This window comes from Aquarana catesbeiana, linkage group LG01 (assembly GCF_042186555.1).
Source record: "Aquarana catesbeiana isolate 2022-GZ linkage group LG01, ASM4218655v1, whole genome shotgun sequence".
Taxonomy (NCBI): domain Eukaryota; kingdom Metazoa; phylum Chordata; class Amphibia; order Anura; family Ranidae; genus Aquarana; species Aquarana catesbeiana.
The window spans coordinates 399,150,393-399,176,978 of record NC_133324.1 but is presented as its reverse complement, the minus strand read 5'-3'; the positions used below and the strand labels follow the sequence as shown (position 1 = coordinate 399,176,978).

Here is a 26,586-nt window from a genome sequence, read left to right as displayed (position 1 = left end):
GCAACAAGTAAAGTCAGAACTGATCTGCATTCTTGTTCTGGGTTAGTGGCTTGGGATATATTATTGTTATTTTTTTTTGTTTTGGATATTGTTGGAAAGGAATAGGACATTAATATTCATTGCGTTGAAGGTCAGATCGCTCCATAATGACGACCTGTCACAGCCCATGCTTTGATAAGAGATATTATTCATCTCTTGTGATAGCAATAAAGTTGATAAACAAAAAAAAGGGATAGTTTAAAAAAAGTATTCAATAAAATAAGATAATAAGATTTTTTTTAAAAGGTCCCCATCCCCCCCCATGCTTGCGCGCACGTAGGCGTCGGGGGACAGATGCAGCATCGTCTTTTTTAAAAAAGATAAAAAAAATACCCATACTTCTCTTTTAATAGAATAATCTTTTACAAAGCTACACAATACTCATACCAATCCTACATCTTGAGTCCTCAACATTCACCAACTAAGACATGTGGTATGAATAAAAACCGCATGGTGAAAGTTTATTGAGAAAATATGGCAAGAGTTTAAGGCACTTCAAACACTTAAACACAGAAATCAAAAAGAAATAAGACAAGCTATTATTATATAAATAAGAAAGGTGAACAGCTTATATTTCCATCGAGAGACATACATGGAAAGTAACCTAAAGTTTGATTTTTATGAACAAAAGATATTAACACATAGAACTAGACATATTTAAAAATATATATTTATATATTCAGCAAATATGCTTAAGGCATGTACATTTTTCCTTTTTTACAGATTAAAAAATATGCAGCAAATACTGAATTTCTCAACATATGTAGATACATTTTTTTCCTTTAATAAAAAAGTTACATAATACATAAAGCCCAGAGGACAAGGTTTCTTAGTCCATTCAGATCTACTGAGGGCTCTCCTACACAGTACAGCTAAAACCAAGATACCAGCAGCCCAGCTGGAAGTGGATACGTTGTTTTAAAACCATTCATCAGTATGGAATGAAGACTGAGGAGCAAAATAATGCACCACGTATAAATATTAAACCAGTAACAATAACAGAGGCACTATGGCACTTTCTAACACTGGAAGAAGTGGGAACAGTTCATAGCATCTTTATGACTTGACTTAGCATGTGCTAGTCCTTGGATTTTGTACGTAGTCCAGTATCTTTCTATAATAAAATCCTTGTTTCATAATTTCACGGGTGTCCAATGGCAGGACAGAGCCTGTTCTCAACATACAGCTTTGTTCCAGTTATCAGACGTCCCGTGATATCTACATAGATATTTCTTCAGTCTGCACAAAAACAGGTACATTCAGCATCTGTCAGTTAGACACAGATAGCAGCAGGTCAGAAATGGCAAACAAATATTAATTGTCAAATGGTCCTCTTTGTGTTGGACTGGGTGGAAGTTTCTTGCCTAGTCTGGGGGTGCCCTGTAAAAAAAAAAATAATAATAATAAAAAAAATGAAAGAAAAAAAACACTTAAAACATACTTGCAATTAAAATTCAACAAGGGTTTATCTTTCTGGTAGCGGAGCCACCATTGATATGGTTTCCAGCCTATAGATGCGCATAGATGGTCAGAAGGGCTACCACCCGACCCGCCATGAATTATCTTTCTGACTCAGGCAACTGCATGCTTCCGTGTTCATGAGAGCAAAGCAACAGGTTCACTGTAATGGAGGCTTCACTACTCCATTCAGCAACCAGAAGTGATGCAGAATACCCAGTACTTCTGAGAAAAGGGAACATGTGACTCACAACTTCAAAAGTTGTTACTTGGGAGTTAGTTGCCAAAGCTACCAGTGTATCACATGATGGTGGGCAGAGAACCTCAAACCCTGTGCAAACTGACTTGGACCTTACACAGGGTTTTCCTTGCTCCTACCAATATAAGCAAGGAAAAAGAAGGTATGTATAAACTGTTGCTGGAGTGGCTTAAATTCCAACTCTAGTTCAAACTTTTTTTTTGTACAGGGAGGAGTTAGAGCCTTTGTCAGATTATTTACTTGTTATTTGTGTCCCCTAAAGAAAGATTTACCCTCATTTACTCTCAATGGAGGACAAGAGACATAATAAAATGCACATTTATTTAGTACAGCCGTGGCCAAAAGTTTTGAGAATTACACAAATATAATATTTTCACAAAGTCTGCTGCCTCAGTTTTTATGATGACAATTTGCATATACTCCAGAATGTTATGGAAGAGTGATCAGATGAATTGCAATAAAAAGCGAAGTCCCTCTTTGCCATGAAAATGAACTTTTCCACTGCATTTGTGAAGAAGGCTTCAGGGCTCTCCAAGAAAGTTCAGCAAGCGCCAGGACCATCTCCTACAGTTGATTCAGTGGTGGGATCGGCATCAACTGTGCAGAGCTTGCTCAGGAATGGCAGCAGGCAGGTGTGAGTGTATCTGCAGTGACGCAAAGACTTTTGGAGGATGGCCTGGTGTCAAGAAGGGCAGCAAAGAGTCCCCTTCTCTTCAGGAAAAACATCAGGGACAGAATGATATTCTGCAAAAGGTACAGGGATTGGACTGCTGAGGGCTGGGGTAAAGTCATTTTCTCTGATGAATCCCCTTTCCGTTTGTTTGGGGCATCCAGAAAAAACCTTGTCTGGAGAAGAAAAGGTGAGCGCTAACATAAGTCCTGTGTCCTGTCAACAGTAAAGCATCCTGAGACCATTCACGTGTGGTGTTGCTTCTTAGCCAAGGGAGTGGGCTCACCTACAATTTTGCCTAAAAACACAGCCGTGAATAAAGAATGGTACAAAAACATCCTCCTAAACCAGTGATGGCAAACCTTGGCACCCCAGATGTTTTGGAACTACATTTCCCATGATGCTCATGTACTCTGCAGTGTAGTTGAGCATCATGGGAAATGTAGTTCCAAAACATCTGGGGTGCCAAGGTTCGCCATCACTGTCCTAGACCAACTTCTCCCAGCCATCCAAGAACACTTTGGTGAGGAATAATGCCTTTTCCAGCATGATGGAGCACCTTGCCATAAGGCAAAAGTGATAACTAAGTGGCTTGGGGAACAAAACATTGAAATTTTGTGTTCAATGTCCAGAAAACCTTAATCCCATTGAGAACGGTGTTCAATCCTCAAGAGGCGGGTGAACAAAAAAACAAAAAAACAAAAAAAAAACACAAATTCTGACAAACTCCAAACATTGATTATGCAAGAATGGGCTGCCATCAGTCAGGATGTGGTCCAGAAATTGATGGACAGCATGCCAAGGGGAGTTGCAGAGGTCTTGAAAAAGAAGGGGCAAATATTGACGCTTTGCATAAACGTAATGTAATTGTCAATAAAAGCCTTTGACACTTATGAAATGCTTGTAATTATACTTCAGTATACCATAGTAACATCTGACAAAAAAAATCTAAAAACACTGAAGCAGCAGACTTTGTGAAAATTAATATTTTTGTCATTCTCAAGACTTTTGGCCACAGCTGTATACTAGACAGGGGATAGAACTTTGTCAAGCTCCAATTACTCTGTCTTCTTGTCCTGGTGACACCTTAACACATGTGACACCTCCTGGTGTCACCAGAAAAGGAAATGAGGGGAAATTTTCCCTAGGAGGACAGAAACAGCAATAGAAACATCACAAGGATTCAGACGCCTACCCACTCTATTGAAAATACATTTACATTTTTTTTACTAGAATTGAGCTTCAAAGTGAACCTGTTACTTTAACTGTTAAGGGAACATTCATTCATGACCTTAAATATATAGCAATATGATTTTGGTTTTTGGGGTACAGATGCATTTAGAGGACAAAAAACTATAGTAAAGGAAACTAGGGAACATTCATCTATTAGGGCTCATTTAGATGTGCAAAGAAATCCGAGAGCCCATCAATGCACCTAATGTGTTAAGATGCATTAACGGCATGTTGTTTGATGTGTTTGCATCATGTTAAAAAAGACTTGCCAGAAGCCCCTTCTGTGTTGGTTTTTTATTTTATGGATTTATGCATTACTATCTCGGCTACTAATGCATCCCAAACACAATGTAAACGCCATAGGGGCATTTGCAGCATGTTTATATTGACATAAATGGAAAGATTTGGGGAACACAAAGCCTCCCCATATTGGGTCAATTTTGAGGTGATGCAACCATATGGACAATCATGGGCACTGCAATGCACACAATTTCAATGCTCATGAAATGTATGCTTTTGAAGCGAATGGTTAACTTAGCCATAAAGGGTTACACTTATGGATCCATTTGACTTTTTTTTTTATTATGAATAATATAATGAAAAAACAAAACAAAAACAAAAAAAACAGTTAACACCCGACAAACAAAGTGCAAGAATAAAAAGTCACAATACTGATTGAAAAATGTAGACCCTAATCAAGAAAAAAAAAAAAAAAAAAAAAAAAACACAACAGTGCCTTGAAAAAGTATTCATAGCCCTTGAAATTTTCCACATTTTGTCATCTTACAACCAAAAACGTAAATATATTTTATGTGATAGACCAGCACGAAGTGACACACAATTGTGAAGTGGAAGGAAAATTATAAATGGTTTCAAAATTTTTTACATATAAATATCTAAAACGTGTGGTGTGAATTTGTATTCAGCTCCCTTTACTCTGATACCCCTAACTAAAATCTAGTGGAACCATTTGCCTTCAGAAGACAACTAATTAGTAAATAGAGTCCACCTGTGTGTAATTTATTCTCATTATAAATACAGCTGTTCTGTGTAGCCCTCAGGGGTTTGTTAGAGTACCTTAGTGAACAAACAGCATCATGAAGGCCAAGGAACACACCAGACAGGTCAGGGATAAAGTGGAGAATTTTAAAGCATAAATCCATTGTTGAAAGAAAGCCATAAGAAGTCAAATTTGCAGTTTGTGAGAAGCCATGTGGGGGACACAGCAAACATGTGGAAGAAGGTTCTCTGGTTAGATTAGACCAAAATTGAACTTTTTGACCTAAAAGCAAAATGCTACGTGTGGCAAAAACCTAACACTGCACATCACCCTGAACACACCATCCCCATTGTTAAACATGGTGATGGCAGCATCATGTTGTGGGGATGCATTTTTCCAGCAGGGACAGGGAAGCTGGTCAGAGTTGATGAGAAGATGGATGGAGCCAAATACAGGGCAATCTTAGAAGAAAACCTGTTAGAGTCTGCAAAAGACTTGAGACTGGGGCGGAGGTTCACCTTCCAACAGGACGACCCTAAACATACAGCCAGAGCTACAATGGAATGGTTTAGATCAAAGCATATTCATGTGTTAGAATGAATAAATCCAATTGAGAATCTGCGCAGACTTGAAAATTGCTGTTCATAGATGTTCTCCATCCAATCTGACAGAGCTTGAGCTATTTTGCAAAGAAGAATGAGCAAAAATGTCACTCTCTAGATGTGCAAAGCTGGTAGAGACATCCCCAAAAAGACTTGCAGCTGTAATTGCAGGGAAAGGTGGTTCTATAAAGCATTGACTCAGGAGGGCTGAATACAAATGCACGCCACACTTTTCAGATATTTGTAAAAAATTTGGAACATCGTTTATCATTTTCCTTCCACTTCACAATTATGTGCCACTTTGTGTTGGTCTATCACATAAAATCCCAATAAAATACATTTACGTTTTTGGTTGTAACATGAAAAAAATTTGGAAACTTTTAAGGGGTATGGATACTTTTCCAAGGCACTTTATGCTATAAAGTGGAGAGGAATTAAAGGACAATGAATATCATGCAAGTTCTGGCTGTTTATTTATTTAAAATAAAAATGTACTTACTGGTGATGGTGTTTTAGAGAAATTAACGTGGGCATAAAGAAGGACAGCTATATCCTTATGACCGGCATCCAAGGCAATTGACATAGCTGAGCTACCATCCTGACATAAAAAAGAAATTAAAGATACATTTGTAGAAATAATATAAAAGAAATCAACCATGTTGCTTGACCAAACAACCATTTTAGTATGAGGGCCTAACTAAACAATCCATTCAATATTTATCCAGTTAGGTTGGACCCTTGCAATACAGAACTGTTCATTTGTTTTCCCGATCTAAGAGATCAAATTAGGCAACAAAAGAAAGCCAAATGTTATTTAACTTCTTCCCACCCACAATCTGTAAACTAAAGGCTAAGCCCACATTTTAAACCACACCCCCACCTTCTTACAGGATTGCGGGGCCCTTCCCCCTTATGTCACCTTTTAAAATTTTGCACAATCATCTCATTCATTCACAGAGATCTGTGAATAAAGAAACTACAAGTTTGTTTATTGAAAACGGAACACATGATTACCACACTTATAGTTCATTGACATTTCCTCAGGTCTTTAACCCCTTCCCCCAAAAGGATGTACCCTTACATCCTCTGGTTGAAGCGTTAAACCGGGATGATGCCTGCAGGTATAGGCATCATCTCAATTTCTTTTTCTTTTCATACGGCGATTCGCTAAAATGTAAAAGCCAACCTATTGGCTGATTAGCCGCTGGACAGATGGCGGGAGGGGTCACCCCCACCCCCTCTCATTGCCTTACACGACCTGTCCCAATGGGAGACCGAGTGTTCAGCTGTCGGTTGCGCCGGATTACCATAATGTTGTTCAGAGACCTGATTGTCTCTGATCACCTCTATTGTATTAGAAACCGGAAGCGACCTGTATACGTCATTTCTGGTTTCAGTGTTTTGTTTGCAATCTATTGCTAGCTTGTACAAGCATTGGATCAGACCTATCTTGGTCAGCTCTGATGCTGTTAAGATCACAGGGGACATTTGGGAAGGGATGTTTACATTACTTGTGACAGCAATAAAAACAGTGTAAAAAAAAATAAAAATAATGAGAAGAAGTTTAAAGTGCCCCCATGCTTGCGCACAAAGGTGAATGCACGCCTAGGTCCCACACGCATATGTAAACGGTGATTGCGCCACATGTGAAGTATCATGGCCAACGTCCGAGCAAGATCAATAATGCTAGCACCAGAACTCCGGGTTTTTTTAGTGCAACATTACTTTTTATATTATACCAAAAGAATTGGTATCATTTTGTGTCAGTGTGCACTGAAATTCAACTTCTCCAAAACAATGTGTGTTTAAAACACCGCTGTGCAAAAACCGTGTGACACAAAAAATTGCAACACTCACTATTTTAGTCTCTAGGGCCTCTGCTTAAAAAAAAACATATCAACTTTTGGGATTCTAAGTAACTTCTTAGCCAATAAATTATGAATTTTACATGTAGGAGAGAAGTGTCAGAATAGGCTTGGGAACCAAGTGGTTAAGGGAAAGTCTGCACCTCGGTACAGACATGAAGCCAGAGGAATAGTCTGCAGGAGACTGTGCATTCCCAGCCACGATTCACAGATTATAGTTGCAATGCTTTTGTAGGATCATATGCAAAAGAACAATAAATGCACATTTACTTTCTATAAATGTGAATGAATTGTTTATTTTTTGCAAAAGGTGGCCTTAGCTTTTATCATTTCCCAGCATAATGTCCTATGCTGAGTATATGTTAAATGTCCCTCCTTTTGAGAACCACCATCCAAATGCTCAGCTGATGGTTCTTATTCCTTCCACTAGCATTTTCAAGTAGTGTCTCAATAATTTAAGGGGCAGGCTTCACATCAAACTAGATTGCTATGGAAATAACAATCTAGCAATCTCTGTTTCTGCCAATGCCCTCCAATCCAATCAGTGCATGATGCCCAAGAACAAATGTAGGAGGCTTTGTCAACCTGCCCCAATCCCCCACACCCTCCAGAACCAAATTTCTGCTAATCTATTTAATCTAATCTAACCTATTATGACAGTATAGTTAACCCGGGCAAGTTTTTGCAAGTGATTTCTCAGATAAGGCATGGAGACATGGACAGATGGGAGAGTTTGCTTTTGAATATTAAAAATGAATTGAATAGCATTTTTCGATCTTGGTGCTCAGATGCAGTGTAGCTCCACTTTAAGTTACTTAAAAAGATGCTCCTCTGCTGTGGAGACTTCTGGAACTGGGTTGTATAGCTCGTGATCCTCAATTAAGAGCAATAAATGTTAGCTTGTTTTGTGGGGAAATAATTAACTTACATTGTCTTCTAAGGCAGCATTGCAGCCAGGCTGGCCAAGCAGCAGTTTCACTATTTCTACGTGTCCATGTTCACTTGCACACATCAGTGCAGTGGAGCCTTCGTCATCCTGAATGTTTACATCTGCTCCACAGACTAGGAGAGCTTTGACCATGTCTATCCTGCCATGACTCACTGCAAGCATCAAAGCTGTCTGGCCTGCCTGGAAATAGAAAAAAAAAGAGCATCTATGTCAGCAAGAATGTACTGTATTAAACAACAAAGCAACAGATGCGAATGGTTTACTTGCAGGGCAATGTACAAAATAGGATTAATATGTGAGGTAACAAATTTCTTGTAGGTGAACAAAACTGAAGTAGCCATTCAATAGAATGTAGAAAACAGCAATAAAAACAATTTGCCCAAGGCAACATGTAAGAGCTGGACAAAAAAAACACCATTAGCCTAATCTGTTCATCTGCTAGAGTAAATGTATGAACTGTTTGGCCACAATGCATCCTCATTAATGACATTCCAAATCACAAAAAGTGGCTCTGCTACTGTGAGAGAAGAGCTACACATTTCCTCTTCAAAAAAAAAAAAAAAAAAAAAAAAAAAAAAGGATCTACCAGCACAAATGAGACTTGGGTACAGCGAAAACCTTGTAATTCTGCTTTTTATAAGGTCTTAAAGCTAGCGCTGATCGGATGCCGGTTTTCCAGCATGCCCATGCCCTAATAACTGGCTTCTGTCGGACAGGCTTGGGCACACACGGGCTGAATGTCGGCCAGTTTATGCTGAACCAGTCGATATTCAGCCCGTGTGTACCAGGCTTAAGGCTACCCACCAACACAAGACCGCACTGTTGAATTATTTGCTTGCTCAACACATAGGTTGTACTGAGATTCATACAAGGATCACTTGCATTTTTCAAAAGGAAAGACCATTTTGCTATCACAGGTCACTTTATTCTGACATAAACATACATGGCCTGTAATTCCTCCCTGTAGGGCAAGGGGTGCTTACAATCAATAAGTGACATGTTTTCTGAGGATTGTGGAATGTAAAACAAAATACAGTTGCCAATATAAACACTTCCACTTTATTATGTTAAATAACGCTATAAAACATTTATCATCATAGATCCATAACGTAAAAAAAAAAAATCAATGGTCTAACAATATTCTTTTCATGAATTTACCTCTTTTTCAGGCAGACACTGGAGTTTTAGGCTGTCATAAGAATTGAAAAAAAGAGATCCTACCTGGCTGGCTTTGGCATTAACATCTCCACAGCTGAACAGTTCCTCTACCACGCGCATATCCTTGGCTGCTTCTACAGCTGCCAAAGCTGCGAGCATGATGGGAGTGTAGCCAGCCTTGTTCTGGTGATCTACATTACAAACATCTGCAAAGAAAGAGACTATTCAGTTATGGCATTAGACCATTAGAAATAGAAGTAGAACAGGAATATAAAAACATCAGGACAGTTGGCCCATTATATGTACGGACTTGCTATTCTTAAGTTCAATTCACTTTTGCAATCACATTTTTAGAATTTAAACAGCTTACAAAAAAAAAACAATTCTGGTTTTCACTGTGTTCATTGCTTTATTAAGAATCCTATTAATTCACTGTAACTGGGCATGTTGTTTCCTTTGGCAACCTTAGTGGTTTTATCTACACAGAACAAAGCCTTAGAGACTGCAAACATTCCTTGCCAGTAATGACCATGGGGAAAGCCATGTATGGAGATTTAGTTTCTGCTAATCAGTCTTCTATTTTAGATCATGAATGGAGTGTCTGTAAATGACCAAACACTTGAAGATCCCTACAACTTGCAAATTTTGATTAAAAGGATATATCCAACTATTAAAAGTTAAAATCTTACAGCGTGTCCCATTTAATGGCCCCTTTGTGAGGTTATTAGGTTTTACCTGCACAAGAGTTCCATGGCCTAAATTCTACCAAGTATAGGTCCCAACAAACTGAAAAAGTCTTGCAGTGGAGAGGCTTGGTTTATTATTTGGTTAAACATCAGTCATTATTTGTACCAGCTCATTGGAGAAAAGCCAATGTGGTACCAATATTCAAAAAAGGACAGAGACAAATCCCTGGAAACTACAGGCTGGTCAGCCTAACATCAAGTGTTGGTAAATTATTGGAGGGGATGATAAGGGACTATATCCAAAAATGTACTGAAGAAAAAAAAGGATCATAAGTAGTTATCAGCATGGGTTTACGAAAGGTCGTTCTTGCCAGATCAATCTGTTAACATTCTATGAGGAAGTGAGCTGCCATCTAGACAGCGGAAGGCCTGTGGATTTAGTGTACCTGGATTTTACAAGCTGAAGTCTACAGGCATGGACCTTAAGGTTTGTGCTTGGTTAAAAAACTGGTTACAGGGGCATGTCCAAAGGGTAGTGATAAATAATGATAAATAACATGTACTCAGACTGGTCTGAAGTGGTGAGTGGAGAACCCAAAGGTTCTGTCTTGGGACCAATTCTATTCAATTTTTTCATAAATGATATAGGGGATAGGATAAATAGCTCAATCTCAGTTTTTGCGAATGACACAAAATTAAGCAGGGCAATAACTTCACATCAGGATATAGACATTTTATAGAAAGACCTGGACAAAATAATGGAGTGGGCAAATACATGGCAAATGAGGTATCAAGGATGGAGAAAGATTTGGGGGTCCTATTAGATGACAGATTGAGCAATAGCATGCAATGTCAAGCTGTAGCTACCAAAGCTGGCAAAATATTAGCATGAGAGATATACTCCAGGGCTAAAACTATAATCCTTTCACTTTATAAAACTCTGGTTAGGCCACATCTGGAGTATTCTGTCCAGTTCTGGTCACCTGTCCTCAGAAGAGATGTGCTGGAACTGGAGAGAGTCCAAAGAAGAGCAACAAAACAAATAAGGGGATTGGAGGACCTCAATTACGAGGAACGACTGCAAACACTAAATTTATTCTCGCTGGAGAAACAATGCTAGAGAGGAGATATGATAGCGATTTACAAATACCTCAATAGCGATCACAGCATAGGAAAAAAAAACTATTCAGTCTCAAGGAATGCAAGAGGACACAGGGCCACACAATGAGACAAGAGGAGAAGCGGTTTAACCGTAAAACTGCACAGGGGTGTTTTCACTATCAGGGCAATAAGGATGTGGAACCCTTCCACAAATGGTGGTGGCTGCAAGGAGTATGGATATTTTTAAGAGACTCTTGGATGTGCATCTTAAAGAACACAACATACAGGGATATGGGAAATAATTATAGACACTGACATACGTACACCTACACAGGTTGAACTGGATGGACTATTAGCCTTATTCAACCTTACCTACTATGAAACTATGAAATTATACTAGGGCTTTCCTTATTGAATGAGCCACTGAACTGAAAAGCATTCAGGGAAGTTTTCTGATTTGTGTCACAAATCAAACACTACATTATGCCCATGGGTCCAAAAGTCCAATTTAGCATGCCAACTGTGCTAATAGAGCGGTGCCCTAAGTGAGCCTTATTATATGTAGGCAGTGGACCAGCATTCTATATCTGCATTATACAATATAGAACTTCTTTAGTTTGAAGTATATAGCCAAGTGATATAAAAGCATAAATGAATTCTACGGAGTGCCCCTCCATGCAGCAATAAGAAGCATTCAGAGTGTTCACTGTTAAACGATGAATTTCAATTACAAAGTTTCTCACATGACCATTTGATCTTCAAGCACTAACCAGCATCCAGCAGCAGCTTGACAATCTCAAAGTTGGAATGGGAGACGCTGTAGTGAAGTGCTGTGTTTCCATTGCCATCAGCCATGTTGATAATATAGCGCAGGGCAGAAGATGAAAGCACAGTAAATGCAGCAATGTAATCCTCCACCATGGCAGGAATGGCAGATTTCTGACTTGATACCCTGAACCATTCATTTTGTATAGTGTTCAAACACAGCCTCTGTCAAAATAAAGCATTAGTTAATACAGTTGTTAAAAGTAATATTGTTTCAAATAAACTAGTAGTTTCTATTAGGAAAGTAATGATCAAATTTTGAACGAGTGGTCATTACTATAAAATTATGGTCCATGAGATTGCTGTGCTAGGTTAAACATAGAAAGTATTGATCTCATAATATTCTCTCCTGCCTCATGCCCTCTCTCCTGATTTCTCCATCAAGATCAATAATACAGCCATCAGTCCCTCCCCTCATGCCAGGGTGCTAAGGTGTAATCCTGGACTCTGACCTGTCCTTTCAACGCCAAATCCAATCACTGGACAACGATTGCAGACTTCACCTCCATAACACCTCAAAATATGCCCATTTTTAACCGTTGCAACCACTAAGCAACTTATTCACTCCTTCGTTATCTCTCTCCTTGACTATTGTAAGTCCCTCCTCATTGGCCCACCTCTCTGCAAACTATCCACTCTTCATCTATCATGAATGCTGCTGTCAGATTCATCTACCTTACTAACCATTCAGTGTCCACCATCCCTCTCTGCTAATCCCTCCACTACCTTCCCATTGCCCAAAAAAATAAAATTAAAAACACTAACATACAAATCCATTTAAAACATTGCCCCGAGCTACATCACCAATCTTGTCTCCAAATATCACCCAAACTGTCCTCTCCACTCCTCATAAGGCCTCCTTCTCTCTAGCTCCCTGGTTTCCTCCTCCCAAACACGCCTCTGGGACTTTTCCATAGCCTCTCCTATCCTCTGGCACTCCCTACTCCAATCTATCTGGCTATCCCCTACTCTGTTCACTTTTAGGCAATCCCTAAAATTCATCTCTCCAAGGAAGCCTACCCTGCCGTCGGCTAATAACCAAATCTTTTTTTTCCTCCATCAGCTCATCCCTCACAGTTATTTATTTATTTCAGGTACTATATAGCTCCATCAATTCACGCAGCGCTTTAAAAATATATATTTTACATTCACACAAGTTCCTGCCCTCGAAGAGCTTACAATCTAAAGTTATTACTTTTTGTTCCACCAGCCCCTCCCTATTAGATTGTAAACTCCCAGGAGCAGGGCCCTCCTAATCCTCTTGTATTGAATTGTACTGTTGCTGTATGGTCTCCCTTTGTATTGTAAAGCACTACCCAAACTGTTGGCACTATATAAATCCTGTATAATAATATAATAATCCTGTATTACAATATTTTTGGTGTTTATGGAACAACCCGCAGTGTGAAACTCCTATAAATTAGAACAATGTGTATCCAGTCTTCATTGAGCTGCACACTTGTCTATGTGATATACTAAGTACTAATAGAGAACACCACTTGAACATCTTGGATTGAAAGAATAGAGAAGTGCTCATCAAAAGCAGGATAATGTTTAGACAGATGTTCTAAGTTAAGCACGGTGCACTCTAAAACCCTTGGCTAAAGTTCTCATTTAACTGGATTATCAGGCTAGTTATCAAGTACACATTTTGGGATAGGTAGTCGATATGCGAGGTAGCTGCAGTCAGATATCCAGCTTTAAAATAATTAAAGTAAAAAAATAAATTTTTTTAAAAGAAGTTTCTAAAACCCAGTTTAATAATTGTATTCAATGCACTGAAATGTTGAAAAGAATGAACATTGGTCTTATGAACTAAAATGGGCCAGTCCACTGAAGCAGAAGTGCTTCTAGAGATTATGTACTTACCACATCCTTATTAGCTAAAGCACGCGGGTCATCAACTGCCTCTTTCAGCACATTGCAAGCAGATAACATCTTTTCACTTAACTCATACCTGTAAATACATAAAAAGTTGGTATAAGCCAATATTTCACCACTTTCTACATACTGTGCAAGGAAAAGGAATGGTTTTAAATAAGGTACAATAGTATGATGATGTTTGCTACAAACAAAAATGTAGATATAATAAGAACATTAAGTAATCCACACACAAAGCTAATTGAGAATACCAACAGAACGTGTTAACAATACAAACCAGATACTAACATCCATTTTTTTTTAAAGTATCACCTGGGGTGCTATCGCAATTGGGATTTTTTTTTTTGCCCATCATGGCACAAAGTTCAAGAGTGAAGAATTCTTAAACATCCATTTTGTAGAACTTTATCCTAATATAAGGCTGCCTATATTTGCTGTTTAAATACACCATAAATACACCATTGATATCTAACCACTTTTACTGCCCCCAACAGGGAGTGAGTACCAGATGGTCATATTTGACATCATGGGTGTCACCACTGCTGGGCACCCACAACTACATTTTTTTTTTGTTCCGGCGCTGCAATTACAGACTATTTTAATGGCTCCGACAAAGTTTTAGCACTCTGAGTATTTTAGTGAGCACAAAAGTATATGTACTTTCACTTATTTGAAATGATTGCATTAAAGCATATTTGATAGGTACAAGGAAGCTCAAGTTTTACTTAAAGTGACTTTAAAGTCTTTTTTTTTTTCTATAAAAATAACAAACATGTTATACTTACCTGCTCTGTGCAGTGGTTTTGGACAGAGCATCCCAGATCCTCCTCTTCTCAGGTCCCACTTAGGTGCTCCTGGTCCCTACCTTCTGTTGAGTGCCAATCAGGAGGGAGAGTCCCGGACGGCTGAGGCACTCATGGATATCGCTGGTTTGAGATGGGCTCAGGTAAGTATTAGGGGGGCTGCCACACACAGAAGGCTTTTCATCTTAATGCACAGAATGCATTAAGATAAAAACCTTCTGACTTTACAACTCCTTTAAAGTAGAACTATAGGCCAAACTTTTTTTTTTTCATTTAGATAGAGCAAGGGAGGGGTTATAACCCACGGTCAGACTTTTTTTCACCATCTGTGTCCAATTGTTGAGATTTCCCTTCACTTCCTGTCCCATGACCAAACAGTGAGGAAATCCCTGCAAAATTAAGGGAATTCCTTTTGGACACCCAGTTCAACAGAACTAGTATTCCCATTGGAAGATTTTCCCACTATTCCTTTTCTGGGGACAACCCAAAATGTAGGATTTTTTTTTTCTTTCAATGACAAACAAAGAAGGTGAATCTCCTTAGCGGGAACACAGCAATAAAAATGGACAGGTGTTCTAATCTATCTTCAATCTACCCAAAACTAAAAAAAAAAAAAGTTTTGCCTTTAGTTATACTTTAGACTGTGCCCCCTTAGGCCCTTCCCCCCCACCATTAACCCAATTGGCCACACCCACATTGTGCAGTATTACTCTTCTTGAAGTGCCCAAGGGTGCCTCTCGTCTTTTGAAATCCTAGCAACGCCCCTGGTTTGACCTGCATCTAGTCAGCCTGAGTTCTGGTGACCTTACTGCAGAGAAAGTTAGGTAGCAGGTATGTTTATCTATTGCCAGTGCACCAAGCTTTATTGTGCTGGTGCTCTGCAAGTCTAAAATAAAGATAAGTTGTTACAGGCATCTCTACTTGGCAGTAATTCAGGAAAGCAACACACCTTTCTCTAATTTCCACTTTCTCAGTTTCTTTCTCAACATTACTCAGTGGTTCAGAGACGCCTACATCCCCACTTCCCACTTCTTTATGTATTACTTCAGACTCCTCATTAAAGCTTTCCTCCCCTTCACATTCGTCGTCTGATTCTGTAGAGGAACTTTCATCTGAACTCGATTCATCGCTGGATGTAGTTTCATACCTGAAATACGACAAACTGACAGTTTAGGTTCACATCACACATTTGACTACCTTAAAAGTGTACATTAACTCTAAAATGATAATCACATGAAGAAAAAGAGCACTGTCCCTGCACTACTGGGGATCATGGTCCTGCAATGTTTGAGGATGCACAATGGGGGGTGCCTATGGAACAGCATATTCAATCTAGTGGTCCAGTACTCTAGCTCAGTGGTCTCCAAACTGCGTCCCTTTGCTTGCCTTTAATCGGGCCCTTGGGGCACCATTTCTCCCACAGATGCAAGCCACAATTCCTTTCACTGACACCAACAGTGGGGCATAATTCCTACAAATGAAACCAACAATTGGGCACTATTTCTCCCACTGACACCAATCCCAGGCTACCATTTCTTCCACTGATACCAATGACAGGGCAGTAGTCCTTCCACTGACACCAACAATGGGACACCATTTCTTTCACCAACATAGACAGGGCTCTATTTCTCCCACTGACACCAATAATGGGTCACTATTTCGCCCATCAATACCAACAGTAGGGCTTTATTGCTCAACCAATACCAATGATGGGGCACTATTCTTTCCACTAATACCAACGATGAGGCATTGTTTACGCCCCTTGATGTCAGGGCATTTCCTACTCACACTGGCCACAATACGGCCCCTCAAAAGTCTGAAGGACAATAAACTAACCCTTTGTTTAGAAAGTTTGGAGACCCCTGCTCTAGCTCACCAGTACCGTGAGATGGAATGGTTTATCATAAGAATGATTACTATCTAAATCAGCTTCTCTCAAGAAGGGTTTTGTGGACATCTAAGTTTTTTCCTTAAGGGTGCTAGGGGTTTCTTGGAAAGAAAGCAGTGGTGAATTGATCCTCCACCTACACTGACCAGCAATGCAGGGGAGAAATTTTCCACTACCGATCACATGGGATTACTGCACAGATCTGGAAGAACTACACAAAGCACACCACAATTCTAGTTAAGAATACATACGCCTATATGGACAATATTTTCTTATCTGGGAGTTCAACTTCTTTTGTATAGCCATCTGTTTTTTGTGAATCGCTTTGTATGAAATCTTCTTGCTATTATTATTACTACAGGTACTGATATAGCACTGTCAATCTATGCAGCACTTTACATATTTTAATATGTATTCACATCGGTCCCTGCCCTCAAGGAGCTTACAATCTAAGGTCCCTAACTCACATTCATATGTACACATACCAGGGCCAATTTAGACAGGAGCCAATTAACCTACCAGCATGTCTTTGGAGTGTGGGAGGAAACTGGAGTACTCTGAGGTAACCCAAGCAGGCACAGGGAGAACATGCAAATGCCATGCAGGTAGTGCCGGGTTGGGATTCGTACCAATGACTCTAGTGCTGCTAGGCAGAAGCGCTAACCACTTAGCCACTGTGTTACCCACATCGAATTACTAATACAGATCATACTGCCTCTTTACTAGTAAAAGATCAGCAACAGTTTTTGTATGTTTGTGACCACAATTACTGTAATCTGGGGGAAAAAAATGTAATTGCTGTGAAAAGATCTGAAACAGACATGGACATGTTTTCATTTAACACACCGCACACAATTAGGAAGAGGTCAGGCATATGATTTTTACTGCTGCAGTACTACTTTTAAGCAGTAGAGGAGGGTTAGAATTATTTAAAAAGATTATTTCAGTCTGTCTCAGTGCTCCTGTTTTGCAATATCTAGTGCAGCAGAATTGATAAATTTCTCCATTAAAACTTTCATAATAAATTGCTAGGATTATAAATATGCCAGCAGTGTTCTTTCATTTAAAGTATTACACACTTTCTTTCATTTAAAGTATTACACACTTGGTATGGTAATAAAATTATTTCATGCAGCTATAACTCCTGCATTGCTGGTCAGCACATATTCCAGGAAGAAGCACACGAATCACATCATGAAGTATTTATTTATATCCTGTACTTGCTGCAGTAACTAATGAATTTTCCTGGAGATTAAGAGACCCTGTAGGGACAGGTGTCTAAGTTATGTGATCTTACGAGCTGAACACAAGCTTAAAAGGTATGGTTTTCCAATAAACATGAGAGCAAAGCCTATTTTTGAACAGCTTTGCATATCCCTTGGCTCTACACAACATCCTCTAAACTGGCCAAGCAAGTGACAAGCAGAGACCGGTTGTAGGTGTTATTTTTTTTGTTTTTATTATATAGGAGGCTTACCCGCCATTAATGCCAACAAACTGAAGATTTTTCTTGGTATTTGAAGACTTGCTCTTCTCATCCTTTCTTTTCATGATAGACTTAAGAGTATTCTGACTGCTGGCACTCTCTGTTTAAAAAATGTAATTCAAGTTATAATATACATCATTCACAGCTATGCAGTGCTGACTGAGCTGCTAATAATATACTTTTTTTGGCTTGAACAAGGAAATGTTTAAAAAGATTATAAAACCGATTTACCATAAGCAGAAGAAGCAGAGATTTCGCTGGATAGTTCTGTCGTAGTCACAGAGCTGGCTGTAAGGGCTGACTCGGTACTGCACTCAGTTGTTTGAATATTCAGCCTTTCCAGTTTTGAAACGCCTGCTCGGTTTTTAAGGCCAACAGTCCGAGCACTGGAAGCAGCATACTTGGTGGTTACCTGGGTCTGGGTTATGACGTCCACATTTGTCCCTGCTGAAATAAACAATACAATAAATTACAGTCACAGTCACATTATTACACGTAAAATCACAATTTATCAAGTGACCAAACCTGTTTACAGCATATTGCATATCCTGCCCAAGTACCCCAAAACTGGTACAGTGATCATGCTGACTGACATTTTTACATGCAACAGTCTGGTCATTTTAGGTTCTCGTTTAAACATATAAAAATACCTAAATACATCTACACACAAACACGCACACAAGCACACAAAAGAAAATGTTTTACAAGCACATATCATTGCGATTAGTTGTCTATGTTTTCTCCCAAAGTACACTAAATTATCAAAAGTATTGGGACACCTTCTTTTACACGCACATGAACTTTAATGGCATCCCAGTCTTAAAGCATAGGGTACATTATTGAGTTGGTCCACCTTTTGCAGCTATAACAGCTTCAGCTCTTCTGGGAAGGCTGTCCACAAGGTTTAGGAGTGTGTCTATGGGAATGTTTGACCATTCTTCCAGAAGCGCATTTGTGAGGTCAGGCACTGATGTGGACAAGAAGGCCTGGCTCGCAGCCCCTGCCCTAATTCATCCCAAAGGTGTTCTATCAGGTTGAGGTCAGGACTCGTTGCAGGCCAGTCAAGTTCCTCCACCCCAAACTCGCTCATCCATGTCTTTATGAACCTTGCTTTGTGCACTGTTGCACAGTCATGTTGGAACAGGAAGGGGCCATCCCCAAACTGTTCACACAAAGTTGGGAGCATGAAATTGTCCAAAATGTATTGGTATGCTGATGCCTTAAGAGTTCCCTTCACTGAAACTAAGAGGCCAAGCCCAGCCCCTAAAAAAAAAAAAAACCCACACCATAATCCCCCTCCACCAAATGATTTGGCCCAGTGCACAAAGCAAGGTCCATAAAGGCATGGATGAGCGAGTTTGGGGTGGAGGAACCTGACTGGCCTGCATAAAGTCCTGACCTCAACCTGATAGAACACCTTTGGGATGAATTAGAGCACAGACTCATCCACACGAGTGCCTGACCTCACAAATGCGCTTCTGGAAGAATGGTCAAACATTCCCATAGACACACTCCTAAACCTTGTGGACAGCCTTCCCAGAACAGTTGAAGCTGTTATAGCTGCAAAAAGGTGGGCCAACTCAATAATGAACCCTACGGACTATGACAAGGATGCCATTAAAGTTCATGTGGGTGTAAAGGCAGACATCCCAATACTTTTGGTAATATAGCGTGCATCTAAAACCAAAAGGAACATTTTAATAATTTTTGGATGGAAATGGGTGACTGGGGAAGTTTAGCCACTGTCAGCTCCTTTTTGCCCTAGTGATCATAGTTACTGGCATTAAAAGTAATAGCACATTGGAAATCTGAAAAAGGATTGTCACCAAAAAAAAGGATTTATGTGGATTTTCTCCTCATTTGGAGAGATTTCCATTAATTTATTTCTCCAGCACAGAAAGTGAAGAACATGGTGTTAACCAATACCTACTCTATTCAGGACTAAAAAAAAAAAAATCTATGATCTAGATATACTTTAACAGTCATGATAAGACTGTCTATCATTTGTAGGGGAACAAATTGTAAGCTGGGAAGAAACATTTAGGGGAATCATTGGTGTCTTCCCTGACATAAGTGCCTGAGCTTCATGAAAAGTCTCCACCATTGCAGAAACAGACATTCTCAGGTTATATAAAAGTATACACGCTTAAGCAATGCACATTTGCAAAAACAAAGATTCAACAATCAAATCATACCACCACAATGGCTATTTATTTAGGTTTTCACCCTAAACTCAAGTGGGCGATTATTAAAATCTTGTTCAGTCTGTCCAGCATAATGCAAGTTTTGGGACAGATGGCCAATTTTGTTAAAGAAAGTCTGTACCAAAAGAAATGCCTATCCTGCCACTGCTGACCTCCTTCTGAAAGCGCAAGCTTGTCTGACAGTCACTGGCTTCATTATTTTCAGGGTGACTTATCTGGAACAAGCACAGAGCAAGAAAATGAATAAAAAAGGAATAAAAAGGAGAGGGCGCACGAGCCTTGTGCATTATCCTCAGACAGGTTTATTAAAAAACTAAAAAAACTACTCACAAGCATGTGAAAGAAAACCGCAATATAGAGGCTCTGAGGAAGAAGGTTATCCTTCAAAACGCCTCAGCCTGCGGTGGTCTTTACGTCCTCTATTTCGTCATCTGGAGACTGGCTATTAGACCAAGTGCCATCCTTTAAAGGCTTCTATACTGCGGTTTTTTTTCACATGCTTGTGGGTAATTTTAATGTGTTTTTTAATAAACCTAAATCTAAGGATAATGCACAATGCTGGTGCACCCTCTCCTCCTTCTTCCTTTTTTGACTGTTCGGATAACCCCATCCTGGAGGGCAGCAAGGCCTGAGTTATTATGCATCTCGAGCTATAGATCGCCTGGTCAACATACTTGTGCTCAAGAGTATTTGTTTTCTACAGAGCAAGAAAAGTCAGAGTTAAATCAAAACACATAATTTGTATACTTTGAAACCCAGGAAATACAGAAGCCGCTCAATCAGTATAACAGCTAGTCGATCAGCATTTTCAGACAAGCAGGCCAGCAAAGACTTGAGAAAGGGGGACATGCACCTGAGACATGTAGCCACAGCCTCCTGATACATAAATGTGTAGTTTTCTCACTCAATACCAAAGTATTCAGGCAGCGGCAAAAAAATAGATAGATATAATAGCTCCTTGCACATGAAATGGTCTTTGATTGTACTGTCCCTGATGTCACAAAGGTGTCTGGCTGCTGCCTGAGAAGCTTCCAACACCTGAAGCTGTGTGGGGGAGACTGCCTGCACAATATCAGTGACAGCAGGGAGTTCCGTTGCCATGTACAGAGAGACAAAACTGGAACCTATTCCCTGCTGTCACTCACAGAACACTGGAGGCTTCATAGGCAGCAGCTGGACACCCTGGAAGACCAGGAGGGGGAAGGAGGGACCAGTCAGGGCTGTCCTCAATGTGTCAGAGGGGAAAGGAAACTATAACCCCGTTACTGATAAATCATTCATTTACACAAAGGCAGCATCAGTAAGTGCAGATTGAAAACCATTGTATTTATGTTAGCAGCCTGAAAAGTGATTCTTTTTGACAGTTTCTCTTTAAAGGATCAAACAGTTACCTACACTGCTGAAACACATACAGGAGAGCTGTTTAACTGCCAAGGATTTGCAATTATGTTCATTTATTCCAGAGATTTACACAACCCTCCCACACAGCACCACCACGCTGGTGACCCCGTTTATTCTCTACTGAAGCGAAACCATGTGGACTGTGACTGGACAGTGAAGAAGCAGCAGTACAATAATGAGGTCAACTCTGCTCTCTTTGCCAGTCAGGATCTTCACTGTAAGCATAAGTAAATAGAACAGTGCCTGATTAGCTCAAAGTTCTCCTATACAGGAGGCCAATACCCAGTCAATCAGGGGATGAGGTCCAAGCTGCCCGGTCTGTGTCAATGGATGCAGACAAGGCAGCTCAGGAGCGAGCCCACATGAGTGTCCACAGCGGCATCCTATGGGGGCACTCACCAAAGAGAAGGAACCAGAAGCACAAGCAGGGGTCCCCAGGAGAAGAGGGTTGGGGCTGCAAAACCATTGCACGGAGAAGGTAAGTATGACATGTTTATTATTAAAAAGGAACCTTTCATCTCTTCCCACTGGCCATACACATATATGCAGCCTCTCGGCAGTTGGGCTTTAACGCCGATAGGCCGCATATATGCAGCCCTATGAAAACATTTTTTCTGTGTGGAGAGCGCACTCCCAACACAGTTACCAGCGGTGACCGGAAAGCTCCCATTACATACTTGCTATCCGTAAATTTGCGATCATGTGAAAGCCCAATCACAGCGGTCACGACCCAAATGCCTGTCTCCGCCTCCTGGCATTTAGAAGCTCTTAAAGGGTTACTAAACCCTCTTTTGTTTTTTAAATAAGATATCATACTTACCTCCTCTGTGTAGTTGGTTTTGCACAGAGTAGCTCCAAACCTCCTCTTCTGGGGTCCCCCATCGGTGCTGGTGACTCCTCCTCTTCTTAAGTGTCCCGTCGGAGAAGCGATCTCCTTCGGGACACCCATGCGGGTGCGCTCCCGAGTCCTGCTGCTGCGTCTATTGACACAGGCAGCAGGACTCGGCCCGCGTCATTGGATTTGATTGACAGCAGTGGGAGCCAATGGCTGCGCTGCTATCAATCCATCCAATCAGGACACCAGGCACCGGCCGGAGCTGGTGTGCTCGTTCCTGTTGCGGGAATTACGGGGCTTTGGTAAGTAAAAGGGGGGCTCGGGGGCTGCTGCATGACAGGTGGTTTTTCACCTTAATGCATAGAATGCACTAAAGTGAAAAACCTTGTGGAGGTGGCGGTGGGAAGGGCTTAATATCACTTTAATTGGTGTTTTATTATTTCTGCCTGGTGTTCCATTTTAAAGCAGACCTTGCAATTCAGGCAAGTTCTGGTTATTCAGTGTGGCACCTCTCTCTTTAAAAAAAAAAAAAAAACATTTGGTGAAAAAAAAAATGGTTACATAACATACTTCCCTGGGGTGACAGTCTCCTTTCAACAAGGATCCTGGTAATGATGAGTATCTCAAATGAGGAGAGAAGATGCTGCAGCAGGGTGCAGGATCATCCTTTCATGAGACCTGGGCTATTCAGTATTCTCAAGAATCTCAATGGAATGAGGATGACATCACTTCGCCTAGGCACCACAGATTTTTCTCTTTTTTTTTTGCACTAGCATTTTAGGGAAGGGGAAGGGTGAGACCTTAAGTAAGCAGACCTTGGTGTGCTTTGTGAATTTCTTCCAGATCTGTGCAGTAATCCAGTGTGAATCTTTGCCTCTGTACAGGAGCTTCCTGTAATAAAGACTGGTCACTGCTGCTCCCTCTCCTCATGCAGGATGGTTGGTCTGGTCTCCAACCCTACTATAGTTTTCTACAAACCTTTAGTGGGCGGAGCCTGCTGGGTCCCTCCCACAGCTCTGTTCTCTGCATAAGTTATGCGCAGCACTGTAATGATATCACTGCTACTTTTTTTTAAGGCAATCTGGTGTGGATTTTTTTTTATCCTTTGTCATGATTGAGGAACATAGTTAAAAGGTTCTTGTGTTGGGAGTCGAGCTTCAAGCTACGGAATAAGGTGGCACTGCCTGAAAGCCTTGGGAGGGAAATATTAGGATTAATATTGGAAAGTAAAATTTAACCAAAGATGCAGTAGATACCAGTGTTGCCAACGTCAGTATTTTTACCACAAAAAACTGGGAAAACTTATTGACTCGCGTATAAGCCTAGGGTGGGAAAAGCAGCAGCTACTGCAAGTGGAAAAGAGGTTCAACAATGCCCATCTGCAGCCTCACTGTGCCATCTGCATGCCCCATGTCCATCTGCAGCCACATGTACCTGATCTCCAGGCGCTGTGACATGCAGTCTAGTCGGTGGCCGTCCAGTGTAACAAAGCCCCACCTCCTCCTCGTCCGTGATGGAACACTGATTCAGTTCCCCAGCAGTGAGTCAGTGTTCCGCCTATCACGGACGAGAAGGAGGGGCTTTGTTACACTGCACTGTCGCCAACTAGACTGCATGTCACAGCGGCGAGAGATCAGGTGCATGAGGCTGCAGCTGGGCACAGTGATTAGAGTATAAGCCAAGGGGGCTTTTTCAGCACAAAAAAAAATGTGCTGAAAAACTCAGCTTATACTCGAGTATACACGGTACTTACTATATCGATAATAAAATAAATATATTTTTTGCCTTATTATCCACCTTAAATCATATTGCTAATTGCATAATGTACTCAAATTTGCACTTAAAACTAATTTTGCAACTTTTGGAAATGTCAGCAAAAAACGTGGCTGTGTCAGTAAATTTTCGGTGTTGTGTCAGTAAATTTCATTCTGGTAGGTTGGCAACACTGGTAGATACCCATTAGTAGATGTAGCAGGAATATTCTCAAATCTGATTGGTAGCTATAGGTAACTGCCCACGATGACTGGTCCTTCCACTGCTCACTATCAGTTGGAATAATGGGGGGTGTTCTTAGGACATTCCATCAGCAGGAGACCCCATGGCTGGCAGGTGCCTTGCAGTCTGCAGTGAGAGTTTATTTCCTGTTTTCTGTGTTATTATGGAAGGGAACAGTAAAGTGCTGCGTAATGGTAACGAATGCAAGTCATAAGTCAGACCTGAGAAAGCACAAAAAGGAAATTGTAACAAGTTAACTGCCTGTCTCAAATAAGACTGTAATGATACAGATTATTATTATTATACAGGATTTATATAGTGCCAACAGTTTGCGCAGCACTTTACAAAGTTAGGGCAAACAGTACAGTTACAATACAATTCAATACAGTAGGAATTAGACTTAAAGTGTCAACCACCCCCTGATCTAAATATGCTGCAGGATATTCGGTATCAGCCCTGATCCTTGGTTATATTCTCTGTAAAATAAAGGAGAATGAACTGGGAAAGTAAGATCACTTCACAAATGTATAGCAGATTGCTGGAAATCTCAGCCCTAGAGTCCCTGAAAGGTAAAATCAGCAGGTGGGTGATTCAACCTGCTGACACCTACCTAAATCTAAAATACCAGTTTGCGTGACCTGACCCTTTAATATATGTCATGATACCTGCTGCACAAGCAGATATTCCACATAATTAAAAATGATGACCATCTCATTACTGTAGCATTCCTTTTCCCACAAAAGGAAATTAAACTGCAGTGACCCGGGGCAGTGAAGTCTGCCAAAGCGAGATTGCCTACGGCTGCTGTACAGCTCTGCGATACATGTGATTATGTTACAAAGGCAGGAAATCAGATGGGATGTTTACAGACACAGAGGGACACTGGGCTGGTGTATGGCACCTCTTGTCAAAACCCACTGCGGAAGTGTTATGGGAGTAGGCAGAGAGGGTGTGAACTGCGCCCTCATTAGAGGAAGTATTAGGTTATTCTCAACAGCCCTTATCCTGTGTTGATTCCACTGGCTACAGCATGTAAAAGAATTCCACTAATGGAAATGAGGATTACAGCAATGACAGCAATCGGGAGAACTTTAACACAAAACAATGTCCAAATCGTAAGAACAGGCTCTTTTAAATACCCGTCGGAGATACGGGGACAAGCGTCAATCAGTGACTAACTGGGTTTTAAGGACTATTACATTTTAAACCGTGTGTTTAAAGAGGTGTAATCAGAAAGCTCCCAACACCACCAGTACCCAAAATAAATGTTCTTTAAATCCTGCTTATGTATATGCAAGTATTATTTCTCACACAGGCCTTCCTCAGTTGACAGGAATATAGATTTCCGAAAACTGATGCTGCATCCAAGGTCAGTCTGGAGAGAGGATCCCACAGGAGGTCCCTAGCGGTGGCCATACATGCTTTAATAAATCATCAATTTATTCTCCAACTGATCTCTTCTGGTAGATACAATTGATCTATAGTGTACATTGTACAAGACATTTGACTGATCACACACCCAGGGAAGTTGTTTTCGATCAACAGTTAAAGAGGTTCTCCCCCCCCTCAAAAAAAAACAAAAAACCCTGCAGGACAAAGGCATACTAGCTCATTATAAAAAATTTACCTTAGAATGATGCCCTGCAGCGGCACACCGCTGACATGGCCGACATATTTCCTGGAGTTACTTCCAGGTTTGCGGGCTCCGGCGCTGTGATTGGCCGGAACCGCAATTACGTCACTACCGCGCATGCACGTGGGTGCTGCCAGTCATGGAATGGGGCCTAAAGAAACGGCACAAGCAGGCCATTCCTTCAGTGCGCATTCACTGATGACGTCAGCAGCAGCGTATATAGTAAATATCTCCTAAACGGTGCAAGTTCAGCAGCAGCGTATATAGTAAATATCTCCTAAACGGTGCAAGTTTAGGAGATATTTACATTACCTACAGGCAAGCCTTACTACCTGTAGGTACAATTAAAGAGGAAGACTTTACTTCCTCTTTAAAGGATACGTTCACCTTTGGAACAGGTTACATGTTCCACCCGTATTTAGGGTGGAACATGTCACCTTTTCCAGCTCCTGCCTCCTCTCCTCCTGCGCCCCCCCCCCTTACCTGTGACAGTGCATGGGGGATCCTCTCCCAGCAACCTCTGTCAGCATTTTAAAAAAAGTTCATATCCTACACAGCTGTGTAGTTCATTCGCAGAGTGCTGTGAATGAATAAACTACAAGTAAACCATCAAAC

At 40.7% G+C, this 26,586-nt stretch overlaps 1 protein-coding gene across 3 annotated transcripts in view; it reads right to left on the bottom strand.

Moving 5' to 3' along the window:
• Positions 1–473: 473 nt before the first annotated feature.
• Positions 474–26,586, bottom strand: part of KANK1 (KN motif and ankyrin repeat domains 1) — a 256,209-nt gene continuing 230,096 nt past the window's right edge. For 2 of the 3 annotated variants that reach the window (XM_073634863.1, XM_073634856.1), the window contains exons 4-12: positions 18,135–18,350; positions 17,895–18,003; positions 15,479–15,676; positions 13,715–13,802; positions 11,791–12,010; positions 9,297–9,439; positions 8,055–8,255; positions 5,761–5,859; positions 474–1,419 (exon numbers count right to left, since the gene is read on the bottom strand). In XM_073634863.1, the coding sequence (XP_073490964.1) occupies positions 1,354–1,419; positions 5,761–5,859; positions 8,055–8,255; positions 9,297–9,439; positions 11,791–12,010; positions 13,715–13,802; positions 15,479–15,676; positions 17,895–18,003; positions 18,135–18,350 (1,340 nt within the window). In that variant the 3' untranslated portion in view covers positions 474–1,353. The remainder of the gene's footprint in view (positions 1,420–5,760; positions 5,860–8,054; positions 8,256–9,296; positions 9,440–11,790; positions 12,011–13,714; positions 13,803–15,478; positions 15,677–17,894; positions 18,004–18,134; positions 18,351–26,586) is intronic. The other variant, XM_073634870.1, reaches the window with a different exon arrangement.